General features: G+C 33.1%; 1 protein-coding gene across 1 annotated transcript in view; it reads right to left on the bottom strand.

Annotated features, from left to right (window-relative positions):
* Positions 1-6,580: 6,580 nt before the first annotated feature.
* The window catches only part of LOC149895674 (uncharacterized), a 51,622-nt gene continuing 42,059 nt past the window's right edge, over positions 6,581-16,143 (bottom strand). The window contains exons 43-50 of the mRNA XM_090118451.1: positions 12,387-12,496; positions 11,287-11,448; positions 10,778-10,876; positions 10,213-10,300; positions 9,420-9,520; positions 8,909-8,989; positions 7,301-7,363; positions 6,581-6,831 (exon numbers count right to left, since the gene is read on the bottom strand). Coding sequence (XP_089974577.1) covers positions 6,748-6,831; positions 7,301-7,363; positions 8,909-8,989; positions 9,420-9,520; positions 10,213-10,300; positions 10,778-10,876; positions 11,287-11,448; positions 12,387-12,496 — 788 coding nt within the window. The 3' untranslated portion in view covers positions 6,581-6,747. The remainder of the gene's footprint in view (positions 6,832-7,300; positions 7,364-8,908; positions 8,990-9,419; positions 9,521-10,212; positions 10,301-10,777; positions 10,877-11,286; positions 11,449-12,386; positions 12,497-16,143) is intronic.

Genomic DNA, 16,143 nt, shown 5'->3' with positions numbered 1-16,143 from the left:
GTGACTCAAAAAGCGCAGCGATTTTTCACATATCCTACAGTTATCTCAATAAATTAAATAGTATTAATATTTCTTATCCCTAAATATAAAATTATTAGTTGAAATGAAAAATAAATGATTTTTAAATGAAATATCCAATAATTAGGTAAACCGATACTGTAGGGAACTTGAAGTTTGAACTTAATTTTATGTGCACAAAACAATGCGCTGCTAAGCTATGTTAGTCGTTTAGTTATGGGCTGTGATGTTCGGATGTCGATAAATACGATGAAAATATATTTTACATTTTAGTTTTATGATTAAATAAATAATGAAATCAATGATCAAAAGAACAATGATGTAATTTATATTATTCAATGTTTTGCAGTGTCTGCGACATATTTTTTGTAAATATGATTTAGTCTCTAATTTACTTTCTATATTATGCATTTTTATACATTTTAGAAAATTTTTGATCTGCTAGTATATATGTTTCATGGGACACATAAAAATAACCATATATTTTTTTTTTGCCAAAAATATTTTTGCAGCGAAGCTTTCAATATTTAACAACATTTTATTCAATTTAGGATTAGTTTATTTAAGACCCAAAGAATTAATTGCTTACAATTAGGTTTTATAGTAAGGAAAGTAGGGAATGAATCTGCCTTAGTAAAGTTTACGATAAAAGAATTATCGATAACACCAAGCACAACACTACAAGTTTTAATGTCCTTCATTTAATTACCTCTACCATGACGAACTAAGTCCAGGAAAATCTATAACACAGGTTACTGTGGATTTATGAAGTGCATTGATCGGCCATTTTGATTTTTTTTATACATGCACAAGACGAGGTCACAAAGCATGTATTGTGTACTAGTTGTACCCGGCGGTTTTACCCATATTGTTCGATATAGACTAACTAACACTGAAATAATTTTTTAAATCGGACCTGTGATTCCTGAGATTAGCGCGTAAAAAGAAACAAACAATCTCTTCAGCTTACTAATATACTAGCGGTCCGCCCCGGCTTCGCACGTGGTACATGTTTACGTTTTCTCTCCATAAGAACCATCCTCGTACTTTAAGGAATATTATAAAAAAAAATAACGAAATCGGTTCAGACGTTCTTCGAGTTACGCTTACCAACACATTTTGAGATTTATTTTTATACTATAGAAGTAAGTTCATAATATACTTTTGTGGCAATAAAATTCCCATTCATTTACTGAGTAAAGCCAGATCGCGTCGCTAGTCCCATAAAAGCACGCGTTCCGGAAAACACCGCATGCCGATATTAAACATCAATTTCATTGTAATTTGATATGTTACATTCGGACATGGATCCTACAATGTAACTCAAAACATCAAAGGCGCCGGCATTTTGACAATTATTTTTTTTAATAAATCAAAAGCGCTTTAAATGTATCAAATTAAATTTAGTTAATTTAATTCTTAGAACGCTAAAAAGCAGACGGCCGATGGCGGTTTGCTGCAAAAAGCGCGTAATTAAAAATTCGGGAAAACAAAATGGCCGGCGGTAGCGCATGCGCGGAGCGGACGTTTTGCAGGATATTTCAATGTTATTTAGTTACATACTTTAATAGGTATTATTATATTATTGTGTGGTCTTGATTATGTATATTATGTTTATAGGCTCTTATAGACTACTAGCTTACCGCCCGCAGCTTCGCCCGCTTTGTCTAAAACCCAATAAATTATATACAACCTTCCTCTTGAATCACTCTATCTATTAAAAAAACCGCATCCAAATCCGTTGCGTAGTTTAAAAGATTTAAGCATACAAAGGGACATAGGGACAGAGAAAGCGACTTTGTTTTATACTATGTTTATGTAGTGATCTATAAGTATCTTTATGTTCTGAAAAACTTTTATTCTAGTTCATAATGCCTGCTCTTTAGCTGCGTCGATTATGTGCTACCTACTGAATATTGAAATCGGTCCAGCAGATTTTTAGATGAAACCTGAGCACACACTATAAATGACAATGTAGGTACCTACACCGCACAACGCAGCAAAATTTTGGTAATAAGTATCTCTTGGATTGAACTTGGCTTGTCAAGCTACCGCATGTCTAGATTTTGCCATAAATCGATTAAGTAGTTTTTGTGATCAATAGTAGACAATAAACAGAACTTAAATGGAAAGAGTTTTCTTTATTAGTATTTAATAGATTTTTTTGTAGTAATTAATTACTACATAAGCGGAGCAATACGGGCAAAACTGCGGAGCGCAGCTAGTCTTAATATATATATAAATCTCGTGTCACAATGTTTGTCCTCAATGGACTCCTAAACCACTTAACCGATTATAATAAAATTCGCACACCATGTGTAGTTCGATCCAACTTGAGAGATAGGATAGTTTAAACATGTAGGTACCACGGGCGAAGCCGGGGCAGATAGCTAGTTATATTATATAGCATATCTCAAAGACCGAACCACTCGTGTGGTCCCGCTAATTATAATGTTGTCTCAACTTGTCCATACGTCAAGTTCTCCCCTTGCTGACATGTTCTGACTTCTGTCAACGGTATTTAGCGAAGGATAGAAAAAGATACGGCGAAAGATAAAAGATAGATTGGATTTTTGGTGTTTAATTGTTTTGTCTATGATTGCATGTAGTTGTTGGTATGAAAAATACTAAAACTAAAATATTTAAATTATTTATTTCTTTTACCTACTATAAGTCTTAAACTAATTTGTGATAGGAGCACTCCTAGAAACTCATAGTACCTACTACGTACTATTTATGTACTATGAGTACATAATACTATGCAACACGCTATTGTGCCCGAATTCCTTATTAGATAGAGATGAAATTTTATTAATAGACTAGATTTCCGCCCGCGGCTTCACCTGCGTTTTCAAAGGAAAACCCGCATAGTTTCCATTCCCGTGGGATTTCCGGGATAAAACCTATCCTATGTGTTAATCCAAGTTACCCTCTATATGTGTGCTAAATTTCATTGTAATCGGTTCAGTAGTTTTTACGTGAAAGAGTAACAAACATACATCCATACATCCATACTTACAAACTTTCGCCTTTATAATAGTACTAGCGACCCGCCCCGGCTTCGCACGGGTGCAATGCTGATACTAAATAGTAAATAATTTGGAAAATCCAAAAGTGCACGCCTCATAATTTTTTTTAAATAAATATTTATTAATTATTATTTTTGTTTATTTAATAACAATTATACCACATCGAATCAGACCCTGAAAAATGAAAGGGTTCTATTCCTGAGCATACTCAAGCGTAAGAGAAAAAAAAAGTCTCGATTAGTAAAGTATTTCGGTCGCTATCGTGTTAACAAGAAAAAGGATCCGCACATACAGACACACGGACGTCCAAGACAGAACTTTTTTAAACTGTTTTTTAACTAGTTTAAATAACAAAAATGACATCAAAAATATCATGAACGTTAAAATAGTGTTTTTTCTTAATATGTGTGTGTATGTATTATCTTACAAGTGCAATGTATGATACATAAAGACATTTTAAGTTTGAAAAATCAGATGTTTTGCGCGAAGTGACAGTAGTACCCACCTCAACGCTTCGCTTATGAGGCGTGCAATACACTACAGAAAAATTGTGAACGTTGTATAGGTATAAAAATATAGCGGCCCGCTCCGGCCTCCGGCATCGCACGGGTATAAAATACATAGCCGGGCGGCCGCAAACGCTACGTCCTGCAATTTTTAAATCTGTAATATCTTCGAAAATATTCACTTAAATCATACGGTGTAAAGGGCCATATAGATCTATATTAAATGAACAATGTATCCATGGTATTTAATTGGTTAAGGATTAATGCTGTATTGGTTAAAATCGCTTCGAAAATTAGCCATTATTTGTCGTAAAAAGTAAATGACAAAAAAAAGTTATTGTGGGTTATCCATAAGAGATAGACATATACCATCGCGGACTTTTCTGTAGACCTTTTCAATGTGTATAATACTTAGTACATTATTTTGATAAAACTCGTAGGGTTCAGCCTGCGTTTGCAATGTAAGCGGAATAAATGTAATTTTTTACGACATCACATTAGAAACCTCAAAAATAACAGTACTTCTCCACTACTTAATGGATCTTATTATACATATAAACCTTCCTCTTGAATCACTCTATCTATTAAAAAAAAACCGCATCAAAATCCGTTGCGTAGTTTCAAAGATTTAAGCGTACAAAGGGACATAGGGACATAGGGACAGGGAAAGCGACTTTGTTTTATACTATGTAGTGATATTAAGATTAAGATATAGATATAAATTGCTAATAAATATAGAATGCTGGACCGTGTCCCCTAGTGGGGTATGGGGCAGATGCATTTCACATCTGTTGCACTAATCGATTTTCTTCACAATTTGGTGATCTGCCTCCAATTTATTTTTTGTCTTCGTCAAGTAGGTACCTAATACAGAATACCTTGATATCAAACCTGCTAATCACCGATTCTTAGGTTAGTTGGAACAATGGTATATTGTGAACATTATTTTGTATCTAATATAGATTAGAATGTTAATTTTAAATGTTTAATAATATTATAGTGAACAGTAAAACCTATACTACGAATTATTTTGCACGCTCAACTCGTGTCGAAGTCGATCCCCGGACATTTTGACTGAAATTTGAAGACATAACTACGCATTTTGAATTGATGATTTATCAATTCAAAATGCGTAATGCGTTCTGGTCGACATTAGATAGGTATAGAGCATAATATTCATTTTACTAGTTTTAAACTTTTAAATTAAAAGTTTCAAGCTTTTTAAAGTATACCATCAAACATTTCTTTCTACACAAGCTAAATACGATGTGAATCGAAATCAAATAATTTATTTAATTATAAACGGTAGGAATTGCAAGTAATGTTACCATCATTTATCACTAGATAAATGCAACTGTGTCATTCATAGTTTTTATAAAGCAGGTGCGAATGTTGAATGAGAGAGAAATGGGCTTTGGAATTTATTCGGGTATTTCTAAATAGGTATAATCGGAAGATATTTGAAGTGAAAGAAGTCAGTTTTTATAGAACTTATTTCTTCAATTTTGTATTTTATATAACTGCAGATTTTAATAAAGGGTTAAGAATGAAAAATAATCATTTAAAAATGGTTAATAATTCGAAAACGGCTAGACCGATTATTCTGAAACTTTATAATAAGTAGGTGCTAGCTGTCAGATCGGTTTCACGTGCGGACGAAGCTGCTGGCAAATTTATTTATTTCCCTATCTCATGTATTACTGTGATAACCTATATTACTCTAAAGTTTCATCCACATTCGTTTAGTAGAGGACACCGGCAGTACAATATTTATCTATACTAATATTATAAAGAGGAAAGGTTTGTATGTATGTATGTATGGTTTTCACGCATTAACTACTGGACCGATTTTGATGAAATTTGGCACAGATAATCTTTAGACCCTGAGAAAGAACATAGGCTAGTGCTACCTTTTATTGCGAAATATGTACTACGGGCGAAGCCGGGGCGGACCGCTAGTTTATGATATTTTACTTTGACGTGGATGATTTTACAAAAGCATAGCACACAGCGCCATCTAGCTTTAAAACCAGTAAAATGTATATGGAAACAACTGAGAAATGCTCCACTGAAATATGCTGACATACCTATGTTATTTACTTATTTTCAAACTCGGTTCGAACAGAAATGTAATTAATTATGCTTATTGTAATTTTCTAATTTTGTATAAGGGCCGATTTTTCAATGCTTGGATAAAACTTATCCGTCCAATAAAGTATTACACGATAATATTAAAATGTCACGTAAACTGTCAAATACGAGCAATCAGAATACGTTTTTAAAATGGTAGTTTTATACATTATTCGACGAATAAGTTTTATCCGAGCCACAGAATACATAATAGTAGCTAAACGCTACAGAACGGACACTCTCCGCCTCCCGCCAAAATTAAACTTACCTCACCCCCGCGCGATCAGACATAAAATGGGCCATATTTTTCTGCAAGGACGATACGCAACGAAGATTGACAACATTAATCAAATTGACTTAAAGTAATTTTATTATTTTAGATTTGTGATTATCGTTTTTCGTAGAAAATGGTTAGATATTGTGCTGTTTACGGATGTATTTCATCAGAAAAACGCGAATTTTTTTTACGCTAGTCACAAATGTGCCAACCATAAAGCATTAACAAACACATTTGCAGTCTCTACAGTGTGACTGTCAAAACGATCATTTTGTATGGAGTGTCCGGGGTGTGTCCGAGCATTGAAAAATCGGGCCTAAGAAAATCAAATTTTAACATCTATTACCCATTATCAACTATAACTAGTTATTATTATATAATTTTATTTATAATTTATTATATAGAATTAACTTATATAATATTATTTCCAAAATCGGTGTAGCAATTTTGAGTAATTTCTTCTAAATTAATAATTAATATTGAGAATAAAAAAACTGCCAATCATTAATATTATCACTGTTAGGTTATATCTCTCCAAAAACAATGTTAATAAAAATAAAACACACAAAAACAGTTTACAATATTTATTACAAGAATTTCACTATTACAAATGTGGACTTTGACAATTCAACGTTACAATTGCGCGGCAAAAAAATTAAAAATAGCGCCATCTATTGGAAAATTACAAAAGTACTACATATGTATAAAACTGATTTAGTTCAAAAAATATCCGCTAGATGGCAGTTATACAAAATTATATATTTTTTCGATTTTTTTTATTATTTATTTATCTTTCATGCTGATTCAATCTACGTAGGCTTGTGACATCCATTCCGTATATAGCAAAATGTGCTGGCTCTTCGAAGTGTACCTGAAATTTGTATAAGTACATCAATTAAAACAAATATAATCAATTTAGATTTCTATATTTTTATATTATTTACATCTTTGAGATTAAGTTTATAGACTAGTTAAGCTTAGGCTGGCTAAATTCAGAATCTGAATTCATAATTTAATTCAGAATCTGAATTCAAAAACTTAATTCAGAAACTCAATTCAGAAACTTAATTCAGAATCTTATACACAGGAACAGATCTGTGCAACGATTTCACATTTACCGACAAATATTCGAGTTTTCAGATACTAAATTCAGAATACATGTCATGTGACGCAGTTTTTTAGGTTCTTAATTTTACTGATCAATCTGACAAACTGCGTCACATGACGTGTATTCTGAATTCAGGACCAAAAAATTAATATTATAAATTGAGATCACGTTTATCTATACTTTTCAATATTATGCAAAGTTTGATATAATATTAAAATATTATTATTATTACCTCTTTTTCTTCTTTCGAATCGTCATTGGCGTCTTCTTTCGATTTGTCCGCTAGCACCTTTACCTAAAATATTTTTACTTGAAATTAATTCTTAGTTATATAAAATAAATAAATATTATTTTTAAATATAAATTTAAAAAAAGAACGTGTGTGCCGAGCACACGTGTCAGAAGTGAAACTTCTTTGGCAAGATTCAATGATAACAAAATCGTCGCCTCACTCCATGACGTGACGGTATTGCAATGAGGCGACCTTGAAATTTTACTCTCACCGCGCCTAATGAAGTTTCACTTCAAAAGCAAAATATGTAAATAAAATTCCGAGCTAAAATATTTTAGGTCACTGTGTGCCATTTTATTTAATGTACAGCACGATTCAAACTTAATGGCGGCTCGGAACATCGTACGATCCGATGTGCAATTAGGCATGACGACAGTATCCATAAATGATCGAATTAGTGTTTTTTAGGGAAAATTTATAATAAATAAATTAAAAATAGTCACTTAGAAACAGTAAAAACATTAAGATTAATGAGATTATCAATAAAATAAAACATTGAAATTCTGCAGTCGGCCATCTTGACTGAAACACGCGTGACGTCACGTCTATGTAAACAGCTTCGCGTCAGGTATATTTTGTTGTTATGAATATGTTGAGAATACGCATTTTTCATTTTTCGAGGTGGACAAACGACCTGATCAAAGTGGCGGGGAGCCGCTGGTGATCGGTCGTTATGGAAATCTTTGGGGGAGGCCTATGTCCTGCAGTGGACGTCTTAAAAGGCTGGAACGGGAACGGGAACGGGAACGCATTTTTATTTATTTTCTATTTTTTAACGTATGCTTTATCGACTCAGAACAGAAATATAGATAATTGCGAATTCACGAATATGTGGTTCGGGTTTCTCTCCGTCCAATTTATACAATCATTTCATATTATTTTCTCTTTAACACTTTTTTGGGTATTATTTTTATGTAGATTCACATTGCAATACTGCACACCACTTATAAACTTTGAAATTAGATTCTATAATACTTAATAATTAAATATTTGTTTAATTTTGCTTCGCTATGCATACAGATAATTACATATTTACGTAATAGTGACGTCACGCCTACGCCATGACACCTGTGAGCTGTTTTGGCACAGTTAATAAATATTTTTTGAAAAAATAGCTTTTATCTTCGTTAAATTTAAGTATATTAGCGAAATATAGGGTTTTTCTTGTTTAGTAAACGTATACACACATTATGGAAGAGGTTTTGAAAATCTTTCGTCATGCCTATTTTAGGTATTAGGCATTAGCGGTACGCTAAGGGACCTGTGCGCATAGATCCTAACCCGCATTCGCACCTGCACCTAACTTCCGAACCGCCATTAAGTTTGAATCGAACTGTACCTATGTAATTTTATTAAGGGCTGATTTTTCAATCCTTGGTTAAAACTTATTCGTCGAACAATGTATAAAACTACCATTTTAAAAACGTATTCTAATTGCCCGTATTTGACAGTTTACATGACATTTTAATATTATCGCGTAATACTTTATTGGACGGATAAGTTTTATCCAAGCATTGAAAAATCGGCCCTAAAAGAAAGAAAATGTACCTCTTTCGAGTCGTTGTCATCACTCTTGATTTTCAAAACTGGTGGTATGTTGGGTCCCAGTTTCTCACACAATGTTTTTACCTGATCATATTTAGTTATTAATATAAAATATAAAACATTCCATTCTTCTATTTAATAAATTACTTTCAACAAACACATTTTCAATTCTGTATCTATAAAGAACTACTAAACTCAAACGACGTTAAAATCTATATAGAGCTGTTAAGGACACAAGAAAGTAATTCAGTATCTACATAGAGCTGCTATTCACAATTTACCTATATAGAGTTGCTAAACTTATATGAAAGTAATTCAGTATCTATATGGAGTTGTTACACATTATTTGTCACAATGTATCTATTTAGGGCTACTAAATTCAAACGACATTACAATCTATAAAAGCTGCCAAATACGAAATTAATTAAATATCAATATAGAGCTGCTAAACAACACACACATTGCTCCTCAACATTTGTCACACTATCTATATAGAGCTGCTAAAACCATTTACATTGGGATACTGCGAGAAGCAAGCCCTTGCGCGGCCCGTACACGGCGGCGCTACGGCCCTCCCATAGCGATCTCTGTCCGCCGGGTCGAACATGTAGTAACCTTTTTGAATAATCAATTTTAGTATTTTCTAGTGTTTGATTTTACGCGAGTATTACTTATACATTTAAAAATTAAATATTTTAACGGATTTTAAACGCGATTAATTCATTATATTATTTTCCCGACGTTCCGCACACTTTGCAGCGAGCGAGGAGAATATAATCAATGTTAATGGGAGAACAAAATAAAACAACTTCGAAGTAAAATAATTATTTAATAAACATTTTGTTTTAGTAAATAGTATTTAAGTTAAGTTTGAAGGTATTTATTTCATATGGACCTCAAGTTACCTGAAATAAACGAAATAATTAAAAAAAATGAGTATTTGCATTCACTTTTTTTTCACACTTTCATGTTTTTTTCTTTCCATCCCGTTCAAATTTCTACATGTACCCGCCTAACTTCTTTCAACACTTTTGGTCTTCGTCTAATTGACGTCTAAACAACGAAGGGTCGCCTACTAAAACACATTCATACAAATGAACACCTTATTTCATGGCAGTAATGTTCAAAGTCTAAAAACTATGCCTAATAAACGCGTAGGCAGAGTTTTTCATTGGACATTTTTTGTGCCTGCGAGTCTAGTTGTTTATTTTACGTCAATGCGTTATTTTTCTTCGTTCTACATTCTTCGTCTTTTTCTTTCTGAAATTAATAACTACATATTTTCACTACTATTTACTCTAATTTACCTCTAGGTGTCCTAAACAGGGCGACAGCAAAATCACCATTCCCCGCCACTAGAACACCGGAACGCTCCTCGCGGAAGAATTCCGATACCTTCAAAAACAATCATTATCCTTGACATTTAGTTTTATAGCATTCAGATGATTAAAGAATAGAAACTCCGATCACGAAATGACTCTAGAAAATTAAAAAAAAAATATCAACCATCATCTAATTCTCATAAAGAGTTCAAACATATTTGTTGCCCCAAGCAAGCCCATGCACCATGCATAGTGGCTCATAGTGCATGGTACTTCCATGGCAAACATTTGTTAAGGAACGAATTTTGAAGTGAAACTTCTTTATCGGGGTTGGAAAAAAATTTAGTGTAACATTTTTTCGTTATGCGTGACATTTTTCCGTTACGCGCCATCTTTTTCTTATCCCTACCACGCGTGATTGTTAATATTGCTGTAAATTATTTATTGAAAAATAAGGTCATAAAGAAGTTTCACTTCCTACGTGTGTACACTAGTACACGCACACATTTTTTTTGTAACTCATATGTTGGATGTACTGTATAAATAATACCTGATCTATGAGATCGTCATCGACAATTCCCTTCTGCCTTGCTCTGTACACGACGACTCGACACACACAATTTCCAGGTGTGTAGAATTTACGAAGAACCTAGGAGAGACGTTTTAGCCAATTTTACAAATCATACTTCACAAATTCTACAAATACGACAATGATAATTCTGTGTGGCTACCATCAATTAATATGAGTAAGCTGAAATTGTAAACATACAAATTGACTCTAGCTTTTTAAATTTTATTTAATTCAAACTAAAATACCGTCTCGTTATACTCATTATCAAGTACAATAATAATATTTTCTGCATATTGAGCACATCTCAAACTGAAACATTTATTTATTCAACACTTTCGACATCGACTTTTTTAACCAATATTTAATTTTTGTATGAAAAACATTAAAAGCTAACTTCTCCAGTCAATCATAAAGACAGAAAAGCTAGTTTAACATATCCAGAACAACTTTATCACAATAAATGACCTAAAAATGCATTTTCACCATACCTGTTCAATATTCAAAATCTTCGAGCGCGGTCTAAAGTGCAGATAGCTATCCTGGTACAGCTGATCGCCGCTGTAGAGTATCTGGTCGAGCGTGGAGGAGCACCAGCGGCACACGTCCTCCGCGCGCGACATGGCCACCGCCATCACAGACATGGCGAGCGCCTGTCATAAGGGCCAGTTAGACTGTTGCCATGGCAACGGAAGGGCAAAGTCAACAAGATAATAGCCATTTAGACTGTTGCCATGGCAACGCATTATATGACAAAGTCATCTAGATAAGAATCATTATAACCCTATAATCAGATAACAAACACACTTGTGATAGATGACTGAGAAACGATCTTATTAAAGTTTCAGACGATTGCTATGGCAACGCACAGGGGCCAGTTATAGTCCGGGATACATCGCCCATTTTTGCAAGTGATTACTATCAAGCTAATTTTTCGTGAGTAGCTTTATTTTGATGAGATGCCCAATAATTTCATGTACAAAACTCTCGATTGTGGTAGCTACCAGAGGAAACAAGGATAAAATATTTTGATTTGATGGTTCTCAAATATTAATTACTAACTGAATGTTTTTTTTTGTTCAATCTCAAGATAATTATCTAAATTATTCGAAAAAATATTTGTCCTACAAAATCTATGGTTTGATCAAAGAGTCCCCCTTTCCAATGTGTATCGATAACGAAGTCATCATAAATGATTACTAACCAGCTGATTTTTTTATTTTCACTTATTTAATACTTATATAATTCAACAGCAATATTGTCCTACAAATTGCGTAGACTGTAATTGCGTAAGACTGTTGCCATGACAACGCAAGAGACAAAGCCAACAAGCTAAGAGTTACGGTTATCAAACATCTAAACATTTATAAAGAATTTTCTATAATAACATTGCGGAAAATTATTGATTGGTAGTTTATTTTAATTTGATCATCAAATTCATCCTATACATATTTAAATTTTAAGGTACAAATAAATAAAAATTTTCTTGTCTTTTTTATTTACATCAACGTTACCTATTTTTTCACAAATTATTCAATTATTCATAACATTTGCCCCTACATTCATAATAAAATTTGCCCCTAGGACCCACCTGATTGCCCCTAGACGCGTAGGGGAATTTCTTACAGCTCATAGAGTGTTGAGCGGACAAGAATTGAGTTCCGTCGTTGAGCACCAACCAACCACTCGTGTTCCTTTGGCCTGCGGATTTAAAATATGTTTAACTAGTTCAAAAAATAATATTATTTGAACTATCTTCATTGGTATTCATTCTTTTTTTTTTTTTTTTTTTTTTTTTTTTTCCTTATTTCCGACAGACCGTGACAGTACGTCTCTGTGTTTACTTATTTGGAAAATTTATATTTTGGACATATAACAAGTTAATTAAAGTGCCGAATTTGGTGTTACTTGGTACCGACTGAAGTATACTGAGTTAATTACTAAATGTGTGCAGTGAATTGTGCTTCGTAAGTGTATTTTCAAATCATCTGTTCGTTCAGCTGATTTTGACAAGCCGTTACGCCCGCAACTATTTGTTTGTTTTGATTGAACTTTCCCAAAGCAAACTAACGCCGAGTTTATTATATTCCTTATAGTTTCAAAAAAACGTTCATAATCATCTGGGGATATAGTTTTACAATAACTAATAAAATACAATTAACTAAGAATTTAGCATTATATCACTACCATCTAACGGACTGCAACGTAACTATCAGTGAAAGAGATCAATAATGGCTAATAAGTGTACTACTTGCGGAAAGTTCTACGCGGCAACAGATGGCGTCAAATGCAATAAATGCGGTATTGTATATCATAAACAGTGTTTGAGTCCTAAATCGCGACTTAATCCGAAATGGCACTGTAATAATTGTAAAGTAACACTTACAAAACCTGCCGACACTTTATGCTCTCAGGATGATGATCTTTTTATGGACGCTGATACACACCAAAACACATCATCGCTGATGCAAGAAATTAAACTTTTGCGTTCAGAATTATCCAATTTTCGTCGCGATATGTCACAATTGTCCTCCGCGATTTTACAAATTAATAAAAGGCTCGATGAGGCAGAGAACCGAATTTCAAGTGTAGAAGATCGGATGGAAACATTGCAAAACCACACCGAAAACTATAACACCTTGCTTGAAACGGTTGCGCAGCTCGAAAGACGCACCAATGAAGCCGAACAGGCTAACCTACTCAATGATCTAGAAATAACAGGTCTTCCAGAACAGGGTGGTGAAAATCTCATACACGTTTCTATGACACTCGCACGTAAAATCGGCGTTACTTTGGAGGAACGCGACATTGTCAGTGCGCAGCGAATTGGGACGCGTCGTACTCGAGAGGATGTTTTATCCAATACTTCTAATAGCCCCACCCGCCCGCGCCCCGTCGTATTACGCTTATCGCGACGATCACTACGAGATGATTTACTACGGGCCGCACGTGTACACCGCGGGGCCGACACCTCCGGTACTAACCTCAGCGGGGAGCCCCGCCGTTTTTACATTAATGAACACTTAACTCGTTATAATCGCAAACTTTTTTATTTGGTGCGCCAAAAGGGCTCAATGATGAATTGGCGTTACACTTGGACACGAGGTGGCCGTATATATGCCCGTCGCGACAGTAATACAAAGTCGTATTGCATTCAAACTGAAAAAGATATAGATCAAATTTTTCGGTCGGATGTCGTTTGAGATATAAATACAACTTGCATTCTTTATGCGAATACGTTATCTATCACTTAATAAATTATATACGGTTAAAAAGTAATATTGTTCTAAGCTGTAATATTGAATTTACCAATTCCAATGTGATTATAAATGTATTTTTTTCTAATGTTATCCTATGGAAACTTATAACTTATGCTGATTGTTTTTTGACAGGAATTTTATGTTATCATGTTTTTACTGTCAGAAATCTTTTAAATAATAATACAGAATGTTTTTATTGTGCTTTAGTTGTTAAGATATTACGTTACATTTTGTTTTTCTTTTTATGTAAACTTTTAAATAATTATACTGATTATGGTTTAGTAGTATTATTATGTAATTATGTTCTTATTGTCAGTTATCTTCTAAATAATAATACAGAATGTTTTTATTGTGCTTTAGCTGTTGTTAAGATATTATGTTACATTTTGTCTTTCATTTTATGTAAACTTTTAACTTTTACTGATTATTGTTTGGTAGAATTATTATGTAATTATGTTATTACTGTCAGAAATCGTCTAAATAATAATGTAGAATGTTTCTATTGTAGCTTGGTTGTTGAGATATTATTATGTTACATTTGGGTCAGTTTCACAGCCTTTGTTTTTATTGTGATAATGATAATTTCATGTAGCAGTCGGGATAAAACCTTGTGTATTTTTAATTTAAAATATTATATTCAAATTTATTCAAATCTCATGAGACACCACAACATCACATCATACTTTTTAATGATTATTACATCCACATGCTTGCTACCAAACAAAGTTTTAATTCGGTTTCTGTTACAAAATAGTAATAATAATAATATTATATATATACACTCTTTAATTATATATCTATTTAAGTATACTTTTCAACTGAATAAAATACTATTGAAGTGTTTATTGTTGCTTTACAAATTTAAGGTCGGCATTTTATTCTTGTAGTTACACCATTCGATAGACAAATAAATAATAATATACAAAGCGATTTGGACAACTTACACACCCCGTCATGTATTATCATAAATAATCCTAACAACTTATCACAGAAAGTAATGATAAACACTAATTCTTTTACTATGGTTACAGTAAACATACGAAGTGTAAATCATAACTTAGACAGATTTCTTGTATTTGTCGAAATGCTCAATGTGCGTATAGATGTAATGGTTTTGACTGAATGTTGGCTAGACAACAATAAACCTCCACCGTCTCTTAATAATTATCAAGTATTTTCAACAAAACGATTTCTCAATAAAAATGACGGTATTGTAGTATACGTACGAAAGGGTATATCGGCAACGGCAACAGAACCAGATATTGAAGAAGGAAATTGTTTGGTTTTGGCTTTGCATGATACTTGTACCTTGATATGCTCGTATAGACCACCTTGCTTTTCCAATCCTACTAAATACATAGACTCACTGGATAACATATTAAAGAATACAAAATCTAAAACTATTATATTTACAGGTGACATAAACATAAATATTCTTTCCGGTGATATAACAACACATGGTGCTTATTATTTAAGTTTAATGGCATTTTATGGGTTACTACAAGGAATTGACAAACCCACAAGAGACAAGACATGTATTGATCATGTTATGATTAAATCGCCGCTAAAATGGCAAACTGCTATTTTCGAACAATTGACTGACCACTCGCCCATTCTTTTAATAATAAATGACAGCAATATCTCAAAAAAAGCTTCCACAATTTCAAAAAATAGGTTAAATTATAACATGATAAAGGAGCAACTGTCCAAGGTAGATTGGAATGAATACTTTCAAATAACAGATACTAACGAAGCCGCTGTATATTTTATATCTAAATTGCAGACAATTATCCAAAATAATAGCATAACCTGTGTCGTACCCAATAGAAAGAAATGTCTTAAACCCTGGATCACCCTAGGACTTTTGAGGTCTATTAGAAAAAGAAACAAATTACAAAAACGATGCAAAGCTAAACCTAATGACATAGAATTTAAAGATTATTTCCAAAGATATCGTAACACATGTAATTATATAATAAAAACAGCTAAGAAACAGTATTATCAAAACCAATTTAGACAGAATGCAGGAAATATTAAAAATACTTGGAATATAATAAAGGACGTATGCAACATAAATAAAACCGCACC

Source organism: Colias eurytheme, chromosome 30 (assembly GCF_061535395.1).
Source record: "Colias eurytheme isolate Ceu_HAF_F1 chromosome 30, ilColEury1 Martin Lab GWU primary, whole genome shotgun sequence".
NCBI lineage: Eukaryota > Metazoa > Arthropoda > Insecta > Lepidoptera > Pieridae > Colias > Colias eurytheme.
Note: the sequence above shows the minus strand (reverse complement) of the source record. Positions and strands in the feature narration are given on the sequence as shown.